Below are 13,693 nucleotides of genomic sequence, written 5' to 3' on the forward strand. Positions count from 1 at the left end.
TAGTCAAGCTAATCGACATTGTTCTAGAAGATTCATTAATCCCATTCTTTACAATAATTTCACCGACAAATTTTCCAAATTCAAAGTATGGTTCATTTTATGACGACCTAGATTACGTTTCTTCTTCAGGAAGGTTGTAACAATTAGTGTGGTCACAAAGTGTTTACACATTCACAAAATAGTCTCATTATTATGCCTTCCTCTTTCTCTCTTTTTCTCTTTACATTCAATTTTATACTACTCGTAGGCAATCAAATTTAATCGAAATAAACTTTGCTGGGCAACTCATTAAAAATGTTAATTGTATGAAAAAGTGAACAGTATACAGGTGTAATTTTCTAAGCAGAGTTTTTTGAGGTACAAATAAATAAAAATTCAAGTGATATAGAACTTATAAAACAAACAATTCATTTTCTACATTTGTAAAAAAATAAATAAATGTTAATCAAAATGAAATTGTAAACTAAAGGAAAGGCAATCATAGAAACATTACGTGTGTAAGGTATACCGTAATTAACAAAAGGATGGATAATTTTTGATGATTAAGGCTGTGTATTTTTAACTGTTCAAAAAAAAAAAAAAATTGTAGACTTTCACCTTTAACTGAGATTTTTGCAATGAAAATGTAATCTTTTGTAGTACAGAAATTAACTTGGAAATGAATTGTTTATAAATTAATTATTATTAAAAAAAGAATAGAAGAAATGCAAAATTATATTCACTTACATAAAAATATTACTTAGACATTACTATTGTACATTTGATGCATTCACTTATACAAAAATATTTATTATGTGAAACACAAATCAAAAGTATATTTCATAAAACTTAACAAAGCGTTTTAGAAACAATAACTTATCATGAGCTTTCATAAATAATATAAATAATAAAAACAGATTGGAGGATTGGGGGATTCTTTAATAAATCTTTGTATAAATGCGCGCATTTTTATAAATCTTTTATACTGAAAATTTAAAGAAAATAAATAAATAAATAGGAAAAAATGAGGAAGTAAAAATCATTTATTCTTAACGTTATTTAATTATCTCTCGAATTATGTTAATAGTCCAGTCATAATCTTTAAAACGAAACTGAAATCATGCTTGTGAGATATAAAGTTTGGCAGTAGTCAAATAATTAAGATTCAGTTCCATAGATTGAAACTGACGTAGTGGCGCCTTGAAGGTTTTACCCTTCTGAGACCCTTTTCTTAGTTGCCAAGCTGTTAATGGTTGCAATGTAATTCACAAAATACAAATTTAGTTTTGTTTATCCTCTGCAAAAATCAATTATACTAAAATGGTAATATTCAAGTATTTTGGTTTTCGTATCTCATATTGTGCTCTAATCACTTACCACCTTGTTGGAATTAAGCCATTTTTTTTTTATCCACTTTGCAAAAAAGAAAAATATTGCCCTTTTATTTCAGATTTTTTAAATTTTCTGATTGAGCTGTTTTCTTTCATTGTTTTTTATCTTCACCCTTACTTTGGTAAGAACCTTGTTGCCTTTTGATTGTTTAGGGACGTATATCTTTACCTTGAAAACATTATTGTCTTCATTTCTCCAATATCTAATATTATTTCTGTTTTCTTTATTAAAATAAGAATGAGAACATGAACTAGGCCATGATCGTTTTCTTTTCTATTTTTCTTTCGTTGCCTATAATGTAATTGAAATGTATCAAAAAATAAACCACAAATTTTGCGCCTTCTCTATGAAGGTTTTAATTATTACAATATAAAATCTTATTTACTTTCCTGCTCAAAAAGAAAAGTAATAAATTATAAACAGTGAATTATTCGATGAGTGACCTCTGCAAAAGATAGTTCCAGGTACTTCCAGCCAATGTTTTTGGCTACCTCGAAATATTCAGCCTGCAGGCCCAATAGCTTTCTTTAAACTCAATATCTCTCTAATAAAAACCTTGTTTCTATACAAGCATGATGCAAAGATAAGAGTTTCTCTGACTTCAAATATTTTTAGCAATGAATGCAACCACTAAAGCAAAAAAATTCCATTATGCTTTGGTTCAGCAAAACAATCATTTAGTCTCAAAATTAAGCAGATATTCGCTGACCCAAGACAATATGATTGAAATGAAGATATTGAAAAAGAAACGCTCAATGATATAGGTAATCTAGGCAACTATTTTCTAGATTCCTGGTGAGGCTAACATTCGCAGGAGTGAAGCAATTGTGTTCTGTTTTTTTAAGTGTTTACATTTAATTTAGAAAAAGTTGAACAAATCATAAATTTCAACCAACAAGTTCAGAAATGAAAAAGTTTCTGAAATTTTATTTTTAAGGGAAGAAATTTGGGACTTCATTTGCCTATAAATTTAAAGACTTAGTTTCATTGATGTGGTAAATTTATCAAATATTATATCTCACTTTTCCGAAAAATATTGACTGGAATGTTATAATCTATATTTAATTGGTTTTTATCTTCATTTTAGCAAGTATTACTAAAACATTCTTATTAATTTAAAGAAAATAATTGTAACTGGTTTGATTTATTTCACATTAATTTAACGTTATTATGGACCAAAAGAAATGTTTTTAAACATAGTGAATGTATCAGTACCAATATACTATACATTAAAACTGTCCGGTAGGACAGTTGTATAAGGGTTGATGGTCAAAAACTGCACGAAAAAGCGTAACGTTGAAAAACACCCAACTTTGACAATTTTTTTCTCTTTTTCTATAAAAGATAAAATTCCCAAATTTTCTTTAAAATAAAGGGCAAATCCTCCTTTATGACTGTAATTTTTTGCAACAACCCAGATCTAATAGGTTTTGAGAAAAAAGTTGCTGAAAATGAGCAAAAACGGCTTTTTCAAAAATTGTTGTTGTTCTTGTTCTTGTTGTTCTTCTTCTTCTTCTTGTTGTTGTTACCTTTTTTGTAAACAACGTAGCGCCTAAACGCGTGAACCGATTTTCATGAATGAGGTGTCATTCGATTCGGAATTTTATGTAGATGTGCCTTTTGGGGGTCTCGGCCCTGTACATTGAATGGGAGAGGAGTTAGCCCCCTTTATGTAAGGCCCCCTCCAAAATTATTATTACTAATTACTCTGTAAATCTTGGCCCGATTTTGATAAAATTTGGTAGGATGATAGGGTTAGGGCTCCCCTACCTAACAATAAAGCGACGATCTGCTCTTACACTTGTTAAGGGGAAGTATAGCAATCGTTTCAAATTATCGACACGTGAACCGATTTTCATGAATGAAGTGTCATTCGAATCGAAATTTTGTACAGATTTGTACTTTAAAAGTCTCGACGCTATGCCTCATAAGGAGGGGAGTTCGCCCCACCCAAATAAGGCCCTTTCTGAAACTATTATTACCAATATTTCTACAAAGCTTAGTCCGATTTTGATAAAATTTAGCACGAAGAAGTGATTAAAGCTCCTCTATGTGGCTGTGAAGTGCCATCATGCTCTTACACCTACTAAGAGGAAGTACTGCAATCGTTAAAATTATCAATGAGTGAACCGATTTACATCAATGAATTGTCGTTCGATTCAAAATCTTTGCCTTTTAGGGAGAAGTACTGTAATCGCAGTTTATTTTTCTTGCTCCTCTTAAAAGGAAGTACTGAAATCGCAGTTTAATTTTGCTATTTACGTACAAATACCTTCCTATTTTATTCAAAACGCTTTCTCAAAAAAATGGTTATTGAGGATGGTTTGGGGACCGTAACTATAATCATTCTTTAAAAAGATCTCTCCAGTGGTAGTTACGGTTCCGATTTAACACCTTATCAGGTTATAATGATAGAATACCTTATTCCAAATTTTAAAAAATCTGTAAAGCAGACGTAACTTTGCAAATAGACAAAAAGGAAAATCTATCCAAAAGGTACAAAAATCTCCTTAACAAAAACTTACAGTTTTAAAAGTTAAGTATAAGGGTTGATTAAACGCCAAAAGGTACACAAATCAGCAGTTCCCAACATTTCATTAATACTTCATTGATATAATTTAAGTAATTTTACTGCATTAACTTTTCCTTCACATTTTTTAGAATTTATTAGATGTCACAGACCCTTATGCTGGCCAGTTCATTCATAATATTTTTTTATTATAATTATGATAAAATGAGTGATGAATTATTCTGAGTAGTCACATATACATGCATGTTAAAGTAGAAAAAAACAAAGTTAGAGTCGGCCACTTTTTAAATTTCAATCACGGAGGATTCAAAACAATATTTCAGTCTTAAATTCGTCTTACCGAAATATTCGTGAGCACAAATAACATACATTTAATAACAAGTAGATTATTCAACAATATTTACTCATTTCTCAATTGTAATTTAATTTAGTCCCCCTAATTTTACTTATGGTAAAATACTGGAATAATTAGCTGTCCTAAAAATATGCATATCTTTATTTTCTTTATTTTATATTACATATATATAACATTGTGGGAAGAACACCTAGATTGAGAATGTAATTGAAGAAAACTATATTATTTGCGATAAAGCCAGATTATTTATTACTTATTATTACAAACGTTTGACTACAACATAAAATAACAATTACTTTAATCGAAGAATGAACTTAAACCAATGATTTTTATTTAAAAATAAAAATAAATGCATAAAATTATTGATGTAAAAAAAGTTTATGAATTTTTTAGCCTCTTATTTTTTTTATATTTTTTATAACGTTTTCTTTTTCACCTGTGATTAATAGTTTGATTATTATAGATAAATAGATATTACAGTCAATCTAAGTTAAATGGTGTGCTACTTGAGTAAATATTTTGTAGACGAAAATGGCCAGCATAAGGGTCTGTGACATCTAATAAATTCTAAAAAATGTGAAGGAAAAGTTAATGCAGTAAAATTACTTAAATTATATCAATGAAGTATTAATGAAATGTTGGGAACTGCTGATTTGTGTACCTTTTGGCGTTTAATCAACCCTTATACTTAACTTTTAAAACTGTAAGTTTTTGTTAAGGAGATAAAGATTAAATTGCATTTGTAAATGTCTACTAACTGTAATAATTGTATAGCAAAGTGTTGTTATTTTTGTAGCTAAATGTCTTGTTATGTATATTTTAACAAAGAAGAGTTAACAGTAGTTATTACATTATTATTATCCAATATAATTATTAATGAATAATCAAGCCTACTACATCAAAAAAGAAATAAATCTTCGTTCGATGTCTTGTAGTAAACTATGTGCTCACTAGGTTATATGAAAAAATAATATAAAAAAGGCAAAGTCCTTTTAGTAAAAATGTATTCTTATTGTATTTAAGGTTGGTATGTTTTCTGTTATAATTTATTGAAAAATACTCTAAAAATGAGTACTTCAAATCTTTTCATAAATTAAATAAATATTTTTGACTTAAATTATAAAGTTAAAAATACTGTTCAGAGACTGTTGCTTCAAATTTCTTCAATTATAGCAGGAAAATTGAGAAAGATTGAAAGTCTAATAATTCAAAATGTCTAATCCATTTAGTGAAAAAAAATAAATTAATAAATACTTATACTTAAATATAATCAACAAGCTTTTGATGAAATTATTAAGAATCTAATAGCAAATTTACAAGTGAAACTCTCAAGTGCATGTTAGGGAACCTGTTCTAATAAATACGAAGCAAAATTAACTTTGTAATTGGTAGGACGAGGCTAATGATATGGGCCCAGTTTGTAGAAATATTGTCTTCTCTTAGCTCTAAAACAGGATTCTTTCCTCCAAGTATCCTGGGCGTACCCCTTGCAAATTATCTTGCGCTATAATTATTTTCTTTATTTGGTAGCCCTGTTATTCTGCTATCTTCTCTTTTGGCCACTTTATCTTGTTAAGTTAAAAAGATATTTTCCGAATTTTCACTTAAACTTTTGGCTTTCTCATTTCATATTTCGGCCTATTTCAGGCATGTACTTCTACAGTGCGATATCATTATTACAACGCTAAAATAGACAGTGTCTTCTCTTGTTCGAAGGAATCTTAAGCAAAAAATTAACATTAACTTAGGAGGCGGCTTCCTTTGGGTCTTCTTCACATTTCACGTATAAATCTAATCGTAAATCTATTGCCACGGTTCTACTATAGAAGGAACGAAAAAATCCCCAAGTTTCCTTTTCTGTTTTGTTAAAAGCTAATGGTCCCAAACAATGAACCCTCGGGAGAACAATATAATAAATATAACTTCTTATTTGTAATTTTAATTGAAAATTAAAGGAAAATTTGAAAAGAAAAATCTTCCCATTAAAAAATTTCCTTATTCCTAATACCTAAATTATTTAAATCCTTCTTTTTATGGTTTTATTTTATAAATTGAATGCACTTCGACAGAAGAACTAGATCCGGACAAGACTGGTGTCTAGACGCACATTGAACTTGATTCGTTGAAGTACCTAGTTAAGTGGCTTAGGTAGATCAAACATATGTTTTCGATTCTCGCATTCTCAAACCTAAATTGAGACGCGTAATAAGGTAATGGTCTAGATGGAGGAAATTAGAGAATTTAAAGGGTTTAGAGAAAAAAAGTTGATATTTTGCTGTCCTAGCACCATTGACTCGACTTTTTAAAGTCATTCCTAGTGATTTCATTCAGAAATCCTGCATTAATTCAATCAAACTAAAAGCTACTACTTGCTTCGTGATTGAAGCAAAACAGAAGTTCCTGAATTTCTTCTGGAGTTTTACTGAAAAAATTTACTTTTTAATAAACAATTCAAATTCTAAATTTATCATTTTAAGACTAAAAAGAAAGTACTATATTTACTTACGTTTGCATTAGTAAATAAAAAAATGAAATATCAGAGTTTTCATAATCTTATTTGTAAACAGTAAACTAATCGGATAAATTATCTGATCACAATTACATATTATCTATATAACATGTACACTGTATTAAGATCAGTTAATAGATTGTTTTCATACAATTGTTGAATGTAACAATTTCTTCGGTAATATTTGTCTTATTATCATCTTAAATTTTGTTTAGTGGGATAAATATTTACTTTTAGAAAATGAATAAAACTTAAGGAAACAATGTTAGGTTCTATACATCATATATATATATATATGCATAATTTAAAATATGTTTAATTCCAAACCATCATCCTCAGTATTCATTATACATGTGTCAACACACATAAAACAATGTATTAACTGATTAGTTTAAACGTGTGTATATTTTATTAAAAAATTAACATTATTGAAAAAAAGTGCATTGTAAAGTAAAAACAAAAATTGTTGTAGAGTAATAACACAATTGAATGTACATGTAATTAATAGATTTGCATATGTAATATTTGAAACGCCTTTAAATAAATTTTCTCAACACTATTGCTTCAACTTTCCTAATATTCTTTCTTTAAAAATGAATTATTATTATTATAAGTAACAATTTCTACATTGTCTCCAAAATGAGAATGAAAGTTAGAGGAGACAGTTTTTCTATTGCATTCAGTCAGTTTAAATGAGATATAGCCCACTCAAATTAAGATTTAGCCTCGAAATGGAAGATAATAAGCTATAAACTTGTATAAATCTTTGTTTTAGGCATTTTATTAGTTGGCTCAAAAGTCTCATAGAATATCGTGTACGCGTTAGAGGAAATAAGCGGTCAAAGGTCACGAAAATCTTCTTCTTTTTTTAAAAAATATCTTGTTTCCTATGCTCTAAATGACATTTAAAGTTATTACAAAAGTTGTAGAGCACAAAATTCTCTACAAATTTGGTTTTATGCAATTTTTCATACAATCAAACCGTTCATGAGACAGAGCGCGAAGAGTGGGAGGCGCTTTGCTGAATGTAACATATAGTAACGTTAGGTCAACTGTGTAATTCAGTATACAGGGTGAACCAGTAAGTATTGTCAATAGGCCTACTGCGTGTAGTACATCTAAAGTGGAGTTCAATGACGTATTGGCCAAGTTCATATTTTCCTCTGTTCTTGAGTGACGTCACTTTAAAGTTTTTTTCTAAAATCGTTACTTTTTTCCAATAAAAATGTTATTACTCAGAAAGTTTTAGTCCGAATTCGATTCTGATGACACCATTAGAAAAACAGATAAATTTCCTAAAAATTGACACCATTTTGAAGCATAAATTATTCTCCAAACTGCCTTAATCTTACACCGGAACCTAGGAAAATAAAAGTAATCGAAATTTTTAAGAAAACTCATTAGGCTCATTAACGTTTGTTTTGCAAGAAAACGTGTTCACGAGCATACAGCAGTGATATTGTATTGTGTTGTTTAATTCATTAAACTCTTGTGGATGGAGCTGTAGTCAATTTTTGAAGTAGATTGTCTTAAAAAAAGGTAGTCTAAGGTTACTTATTGCACATAAAAAAAAAAAAAATCTAAACTGAAATATTTGACAAAATGTTAGAAAATATTTTAAACAAGTGCTATTTTTATAATCGAAGGCTAATTTGCTTAGTTTCAAAATCTAACATTTTGTCAAATATTTCAGTTTAGATTTGTTTTTTTTTTTTTTTTTTTATGTGCAATAAGTAACCTTAGGCTACCTTATTTTAAGACAATCTACTTCAAAAATTGACTACAGCTCCATCCCCAAGAGTTTAATGAATTAAACAACACAATACAATATCACTGCTGTAAGCTCGTGAACACGTTTTCTTGCAAAACAAACGCAATTTCTCATACGAAGATAAAAGGAATCCTGGAAAATGATATACCGTTTGAAAGCCCATTAGACAAGGAAACTTTTGTAAAAAGTGCCAGCACCTAGGTCTGAAAATGATCACATAAGAGCCTAATGAGTTTTCTTAAAAATTTCGATTACTTTTATTTTCCTAGGTTCCGGTGTAAGATTAAGGCAGTTTGGAGAATAATTTATGCTTCAAAATGGTGTCAATTTTTAGGAAATTTATCTGTTTTTCTAATGGTGTCATCAGAATCGAATTCGGACTAAAACTTTCTGAGTAATAACATTTTTATTGGAAAAAAGTAATGATTTTAGAAAAAAACTTTAAAGTGACGTCACTCAAGAACAGAGGAAAATATGAACTTGGCCAATACGTCATTGAACTCCACGTTAGATGTACTACACGCAGTAGGCCTATTGACAATACTTACTGGTTCACCCTGTATAGTACGTTTTATATTTTGGATTGCCTGCGTTCCTTCTCCTTTTTGGTGGAACCGCCCTTTTAATACAATCTACAACCTACGTTTTATAAAGTTAAAAAAAATATAACTATTAAGAAACCTTCCTTATTAATTAATAACTAGTAATATTTATAGTTATTATTCATACATAAAATATCCGTTTAACAATATTTAGTAAAATTACGTTAAAAACTAGCTGTGCCCGGCCATGCTTTGTTGTGGCTAAGTCTGGTTTAATGGAACTATTCTGGAGGACGCAAGAGCTAAGGCTATGTCATTTTGGGATCGTATCGCTACCAGAATCAATCTAATTAGGAACATTTTACCAGTTCTCCTGGCGCATCTAAGAAGATTTCTTCGACCCCGTTGTTGAAATTTTGCAATGTTTGATCGCAAATACATTTTTGCTCAAACGTCAGCTTAGGAATATTTGATTTTGCGACTCAATTCTTCATCGTACAAAGCAGCAGCAGATAGATTAGACGATGGCATTTCCAATTAATAGAAGACTTTGTTCGTGATTTCTAAGCACAAACTTTCAATCATTATCAACGCTTCATATTGTAGATTTCAGCTGTGAAATCCATGCTCATATTCAAATTTTCCCTAGCGTATTCGACGGAAAATATCTTCCAGCCATGTGCGATTTTTATTTGTCCTATAACATAACTCTGTTGGAGGTGAAGAAGAGCAAGTGGTCAATATGATTGCAAACAATGCACAAGTTGGATTTAGTATAATGTACGCTTGGCATTAAAATACAATGTTCGAAAACGAAGTTAAGTAAATTAAAGCTAAAATATTAAAGATTTTTTTATTTTTCCCTTTTTTTTCTGAACTTTTACATCCAAAAGTAGGCAACCTAATGAGTATAATGTACGCTTGGCATAAAAGTACAATTTTAGAAACTTAAAATATGGAAATCCAGCAAAACTAATGAAGATTTTGTATTTTTTCCTTTTTTCTGAATCTCTACTTCCAAAAATAGCCGATCTAATGTGTATAGTTTACGCTTGGCTTAAAAATACGATTTTAGAAACTGAAATTGAGGAAATTCCAATAAAATTAATGTTGTTTTTGTATTTTCCTTTTTTTCTTAACCTCTATTTACGAGGCTAGTCAGCCTATTTTGTATACATTGACCTATTGCCTGTTTCTAATATTGTATTATTTTATTATTATACATATATATATAATTATATTATTTTATACAGTATATATTAATATCTAAGTGGGAGATTTTAATTATTGTAAATATAGTCGTCGCCATTGTCGGCTTTCAATTTTTCAAGCAATGAATTTACTCTTGAGGATAATAGAAACTAGAAAACATTTCTAGTCATTTAGGGGAGCATTACTCCCTCACTAATAGTTTACCAAAGTATCAAACAATTGTTTGTTCTAAAACTAAAATTGAAATGGTTACCTAAGCAAACGTAAGGGGTAATTTTTTTTGTCGAAGAACGAAAGTTAGCTAAATTACACTTTCTACGTTCGTGCCTAAAATAGAAAATGTAATAAACCTTAGATATTCACTCAATCTTCCTGTCTGATTAGCCTCTTTACTAAACAGGTATTTTTTCACCGAATAAAGCATTCATAATTAAAACTTACAACTACATCTCCATTTTTTTTCTACATTTGAACAATATAAAGTAACTTTCTTGTACAAATAAATGATATGATAGGAAAAATCGGCCCGCACTGATTGCTTATTAGAGATAAAGTATTTTTTAAAAATTGTAATCGAAAGTCTATGAAAGGCTATGCTGTGCGAATAATATAATAATGCGAATGAAAGAAAATATTAATTATTCCTACCTTTCGGCGAATATTTCTTAAGTGTGTGAATTTTTCCTAACTCTAATTCTTTTTTTCTAAATCTAATTTCAAATTAATTATAATTAAAAAATCATTATTAAAATGGAACAACTCATATATTCATGCACTTTTAATTAGAAGATTCTTTTTCTTTCTCATGAAGTATTGTGTCATTTAATGGACTCAAATAAAACGTTCCATCAACAATCATCTCACGTCCATTGTAGTTGACTAAAGCAGTGATATTGACCGGTCCATCGGTTTCATTCATCTCGTGCGGTTTTAATTCTGCAAAGAATGACACAGTGGCCGTTTCTTGTGGATCAGTCGTCTGAGTTGATTTTATTTCCGGTTTGCTTATTATACCGATTGATAAAGGCATCAGAAGTAACTTTTCTACATTCATGTTCTTCGGCTTTCTAAAAGCATTTATTACTGACGGGATTTTATTGTAGAAGGTTTGTAATATTTCATGTGTGTTACTGAAGGAATTCAATTTATTTGTTCCATTTGAAGGTTCCCTATAACCAGTATTTTTAAAAACATTTTTTAGGGACTTAGAATTATTAAAAATAGAAGAGAACTTATTCAGTTTAGATAACAATGGAGTTTTATTATTTGAATAAACTTCAGTGTGATCTGTAATATTTTTATTTTCTTTAACATTTATCTTTAAAATTTTTGCACTTTTATTAAACGTTTTCCTATTAATTTCTTTTATTTTTCCAGCTAATCTGTTTAATTGAAACGCAACTTTTCCAATGATTTGTTTATCTTTTCTTATATTTGCTTTGTCACTAAATCTTTTAGCATTTCTTATAAAACTGCCTAAAATTCTATTAAATTGAGCTTTCTTTTTTCTGCTGCTCAAAATATCTTTTCTTTCACTTATTGCAGAAGATCTTTTATCTATTTCATATTTTTGTATAAAATCACGTTTTCTTGGAAAATGTAAAGTGGTTTTAATATTTGGGTAAATAACTTGTGAAACAGTTTTATTATTATTAGTCAAAGGTGCCTGTGTAAAATCCAATCTATACTCAGTCCCTTCCAATTTAATATTTCTCTTTTCCTTATATTTTAAATACAATTTTTCGAAAAGAATATTTTCAAGATCACTTAATTTTCTTAACTTGTTTTTAATATTAAGAATTTCTTTTTTATTCTTATCTGATAATTGTAAATTGGTTTTTAAACTTTCTTGATATTTTTTATCAATATCATGTAATTTTGCTATTTCGTTCAATACTAAAAGCCTTTTCATTCCCATTTTATTTGCATTATTTTCTAAACTTTGAAGCTGACTGTATAATTCATTGTAATTCGTCTCTTCTTCTATAAGGGCGTCGAAAAGTGAATGTGTGGTATATTGACTAATGTTAAAGGTTTTTGGAATATAATACTGAAGGGAATTATTATTTCTAAGTACATTATCCACGTTGAATACATTTGGTGCGATGTTGTATAAATTTGGTTTGAACTGAGGCAAGCAGTATATTGTACTAAACATCTGACAGATTATCGCGATGACAACCCTAAAACAAGAAATAATCATTACCAAACAAGAAACCACCATCACCATCTTGTTTGCTCAAAGGAAGTTTATATTAAAAAAAAAATACTCCATTAAAAAAATAAGTACTCCATTTTGGCTATAGAAATTTCTTTCTTCTAGAAACACCTGATGACAGAGCCGAAGAGAAAGAAGCTCAAGAAATGTGCAAAGGAAGTATCGATGGTTGTTAGCGTCGTTAAACCAAATATAGAGAAGAAGATATGATTCTTTTGGAAACAGAACTGAAAGGGTTTGAGCAGAGCATTCTTTGTTCGCTTATTATTAATTGGTGAAAAGGCGAATTAGTGCAATGATGAAACCATGAAAAATACATTGGAAAATGTATTTCTTAAGCTAAGAATTGATATTAAAAATTTTTACAGATTCACAAGGACCCTGAATCTAGAGCGCTCTTTGCTTTAATATTTTATTTTCTGTTTGTATTTTCTTTATTTTCTGGTTTTCATTAAAACCAGAATATTTAATAACTAACATGTAATGTATTTAAAAATTGAGTACAACAAATTAAAAGTAGTCACAGCTCATAATATTATTTAAACAGGCGGCACGAAATTCAAGAGAGGAAAAAAAAAATTCTTAAAAACAGTTAAGATGAATGATTACGAAGGCAGAAAATAGTAGTTCAATATGGCCAAGAGTATTGCAATTATTCAAAAATTGAAGCAGCTTATAGCCACCAACATCTAGAGGAGACCATTACGGAAATGAATGTAACGCCAGGAAAACAGTAATGAGGTAGAATGGTTCAAAGTAATTTATTTAATCAGCTCAATATCTGAAATCGTTATTTTAAATTTTTACAGAATAGATGGAAAGTTGACATCTAAAGGACTTACCAATTTACTATTTTTGTACGTTCTTGTTGCCTTCCACAACTGAGTTAACATTAATTTGGTTTTGGGATGTTTTACTTTTATTAATGAAGTTCATAAATATTTGAAAATGATTCAACATCTAAAGAAACCTTTTTATCTAAAAAAAAATAATAATACTTCAATGGTCGCTATGTTGCAGTTTTTATTTGCTTCATTTACATGCTGTTACCAAACGCCATTAGCATATGATAAATAATTTAATATAGAATAAACACCTGATCTCATTTTAGGTTTGGATTAAGTACATACTTTCAAAAATAATTTTACTGTTTCTCAGTGCTTAACTAAAAAGAATTATTGATGT

General features: G+C 29.1%; 1 protein-coding gene across 1 annotated transcript; it reads right to left on the reverse strand.

Moving 5' to 3' along the window:
* Positions 1-11,032: 11,032 nt before the first annotated feature.
* LOC141454816 (uncharacterized) lies at positions 11,033-13,571 on the reverse strand. Its single transcript, XM_074129475.1, has 2 exons — positions 13,351-13,571; positions 11,033-12,473 (listed from the first exon to the last, which is right to left on the reverse strand). Exon 2 carries the CDS (start codon positions 12,446-12,448, stop codon positions 11,069-11,071), a length of 1,380 nt encoding a protein of 459 aa, XP_073985576.1. The 5' UTR covers positions 12,449-12,473; positions 13,351-13,571; the 3' UTR covers positions 11,033-11,068.
* Between the last annotated feature and the right edge of the window lie 122 nt (positions 13,572-13,693).

Source organism: Rhodnius prolixus, unplaced genomic scaffold (assembly GCF_049639745.1).
Source record: "Rhodnius prolixus isolate KJV_2025 unplaced genomic scaffold, Rpr scaffold_9, whole genome shotgun sequence".
Taxonomy (NCBI): Eukaryota; Metazoa; Arthropoda; class Insecta; order Hemiptera; family Reduviidae; genus Rhodnius; species Rhodnius prolixus.

Coding starts and splice junctions, on each gene's coding strand:
- LOC141454816 (XM_074129475.1), bottom strand. CDS start 12,448: ATGTTTAGTACAATATACTGCTTGCCTCAGTTCAAACCAAATTTATAC.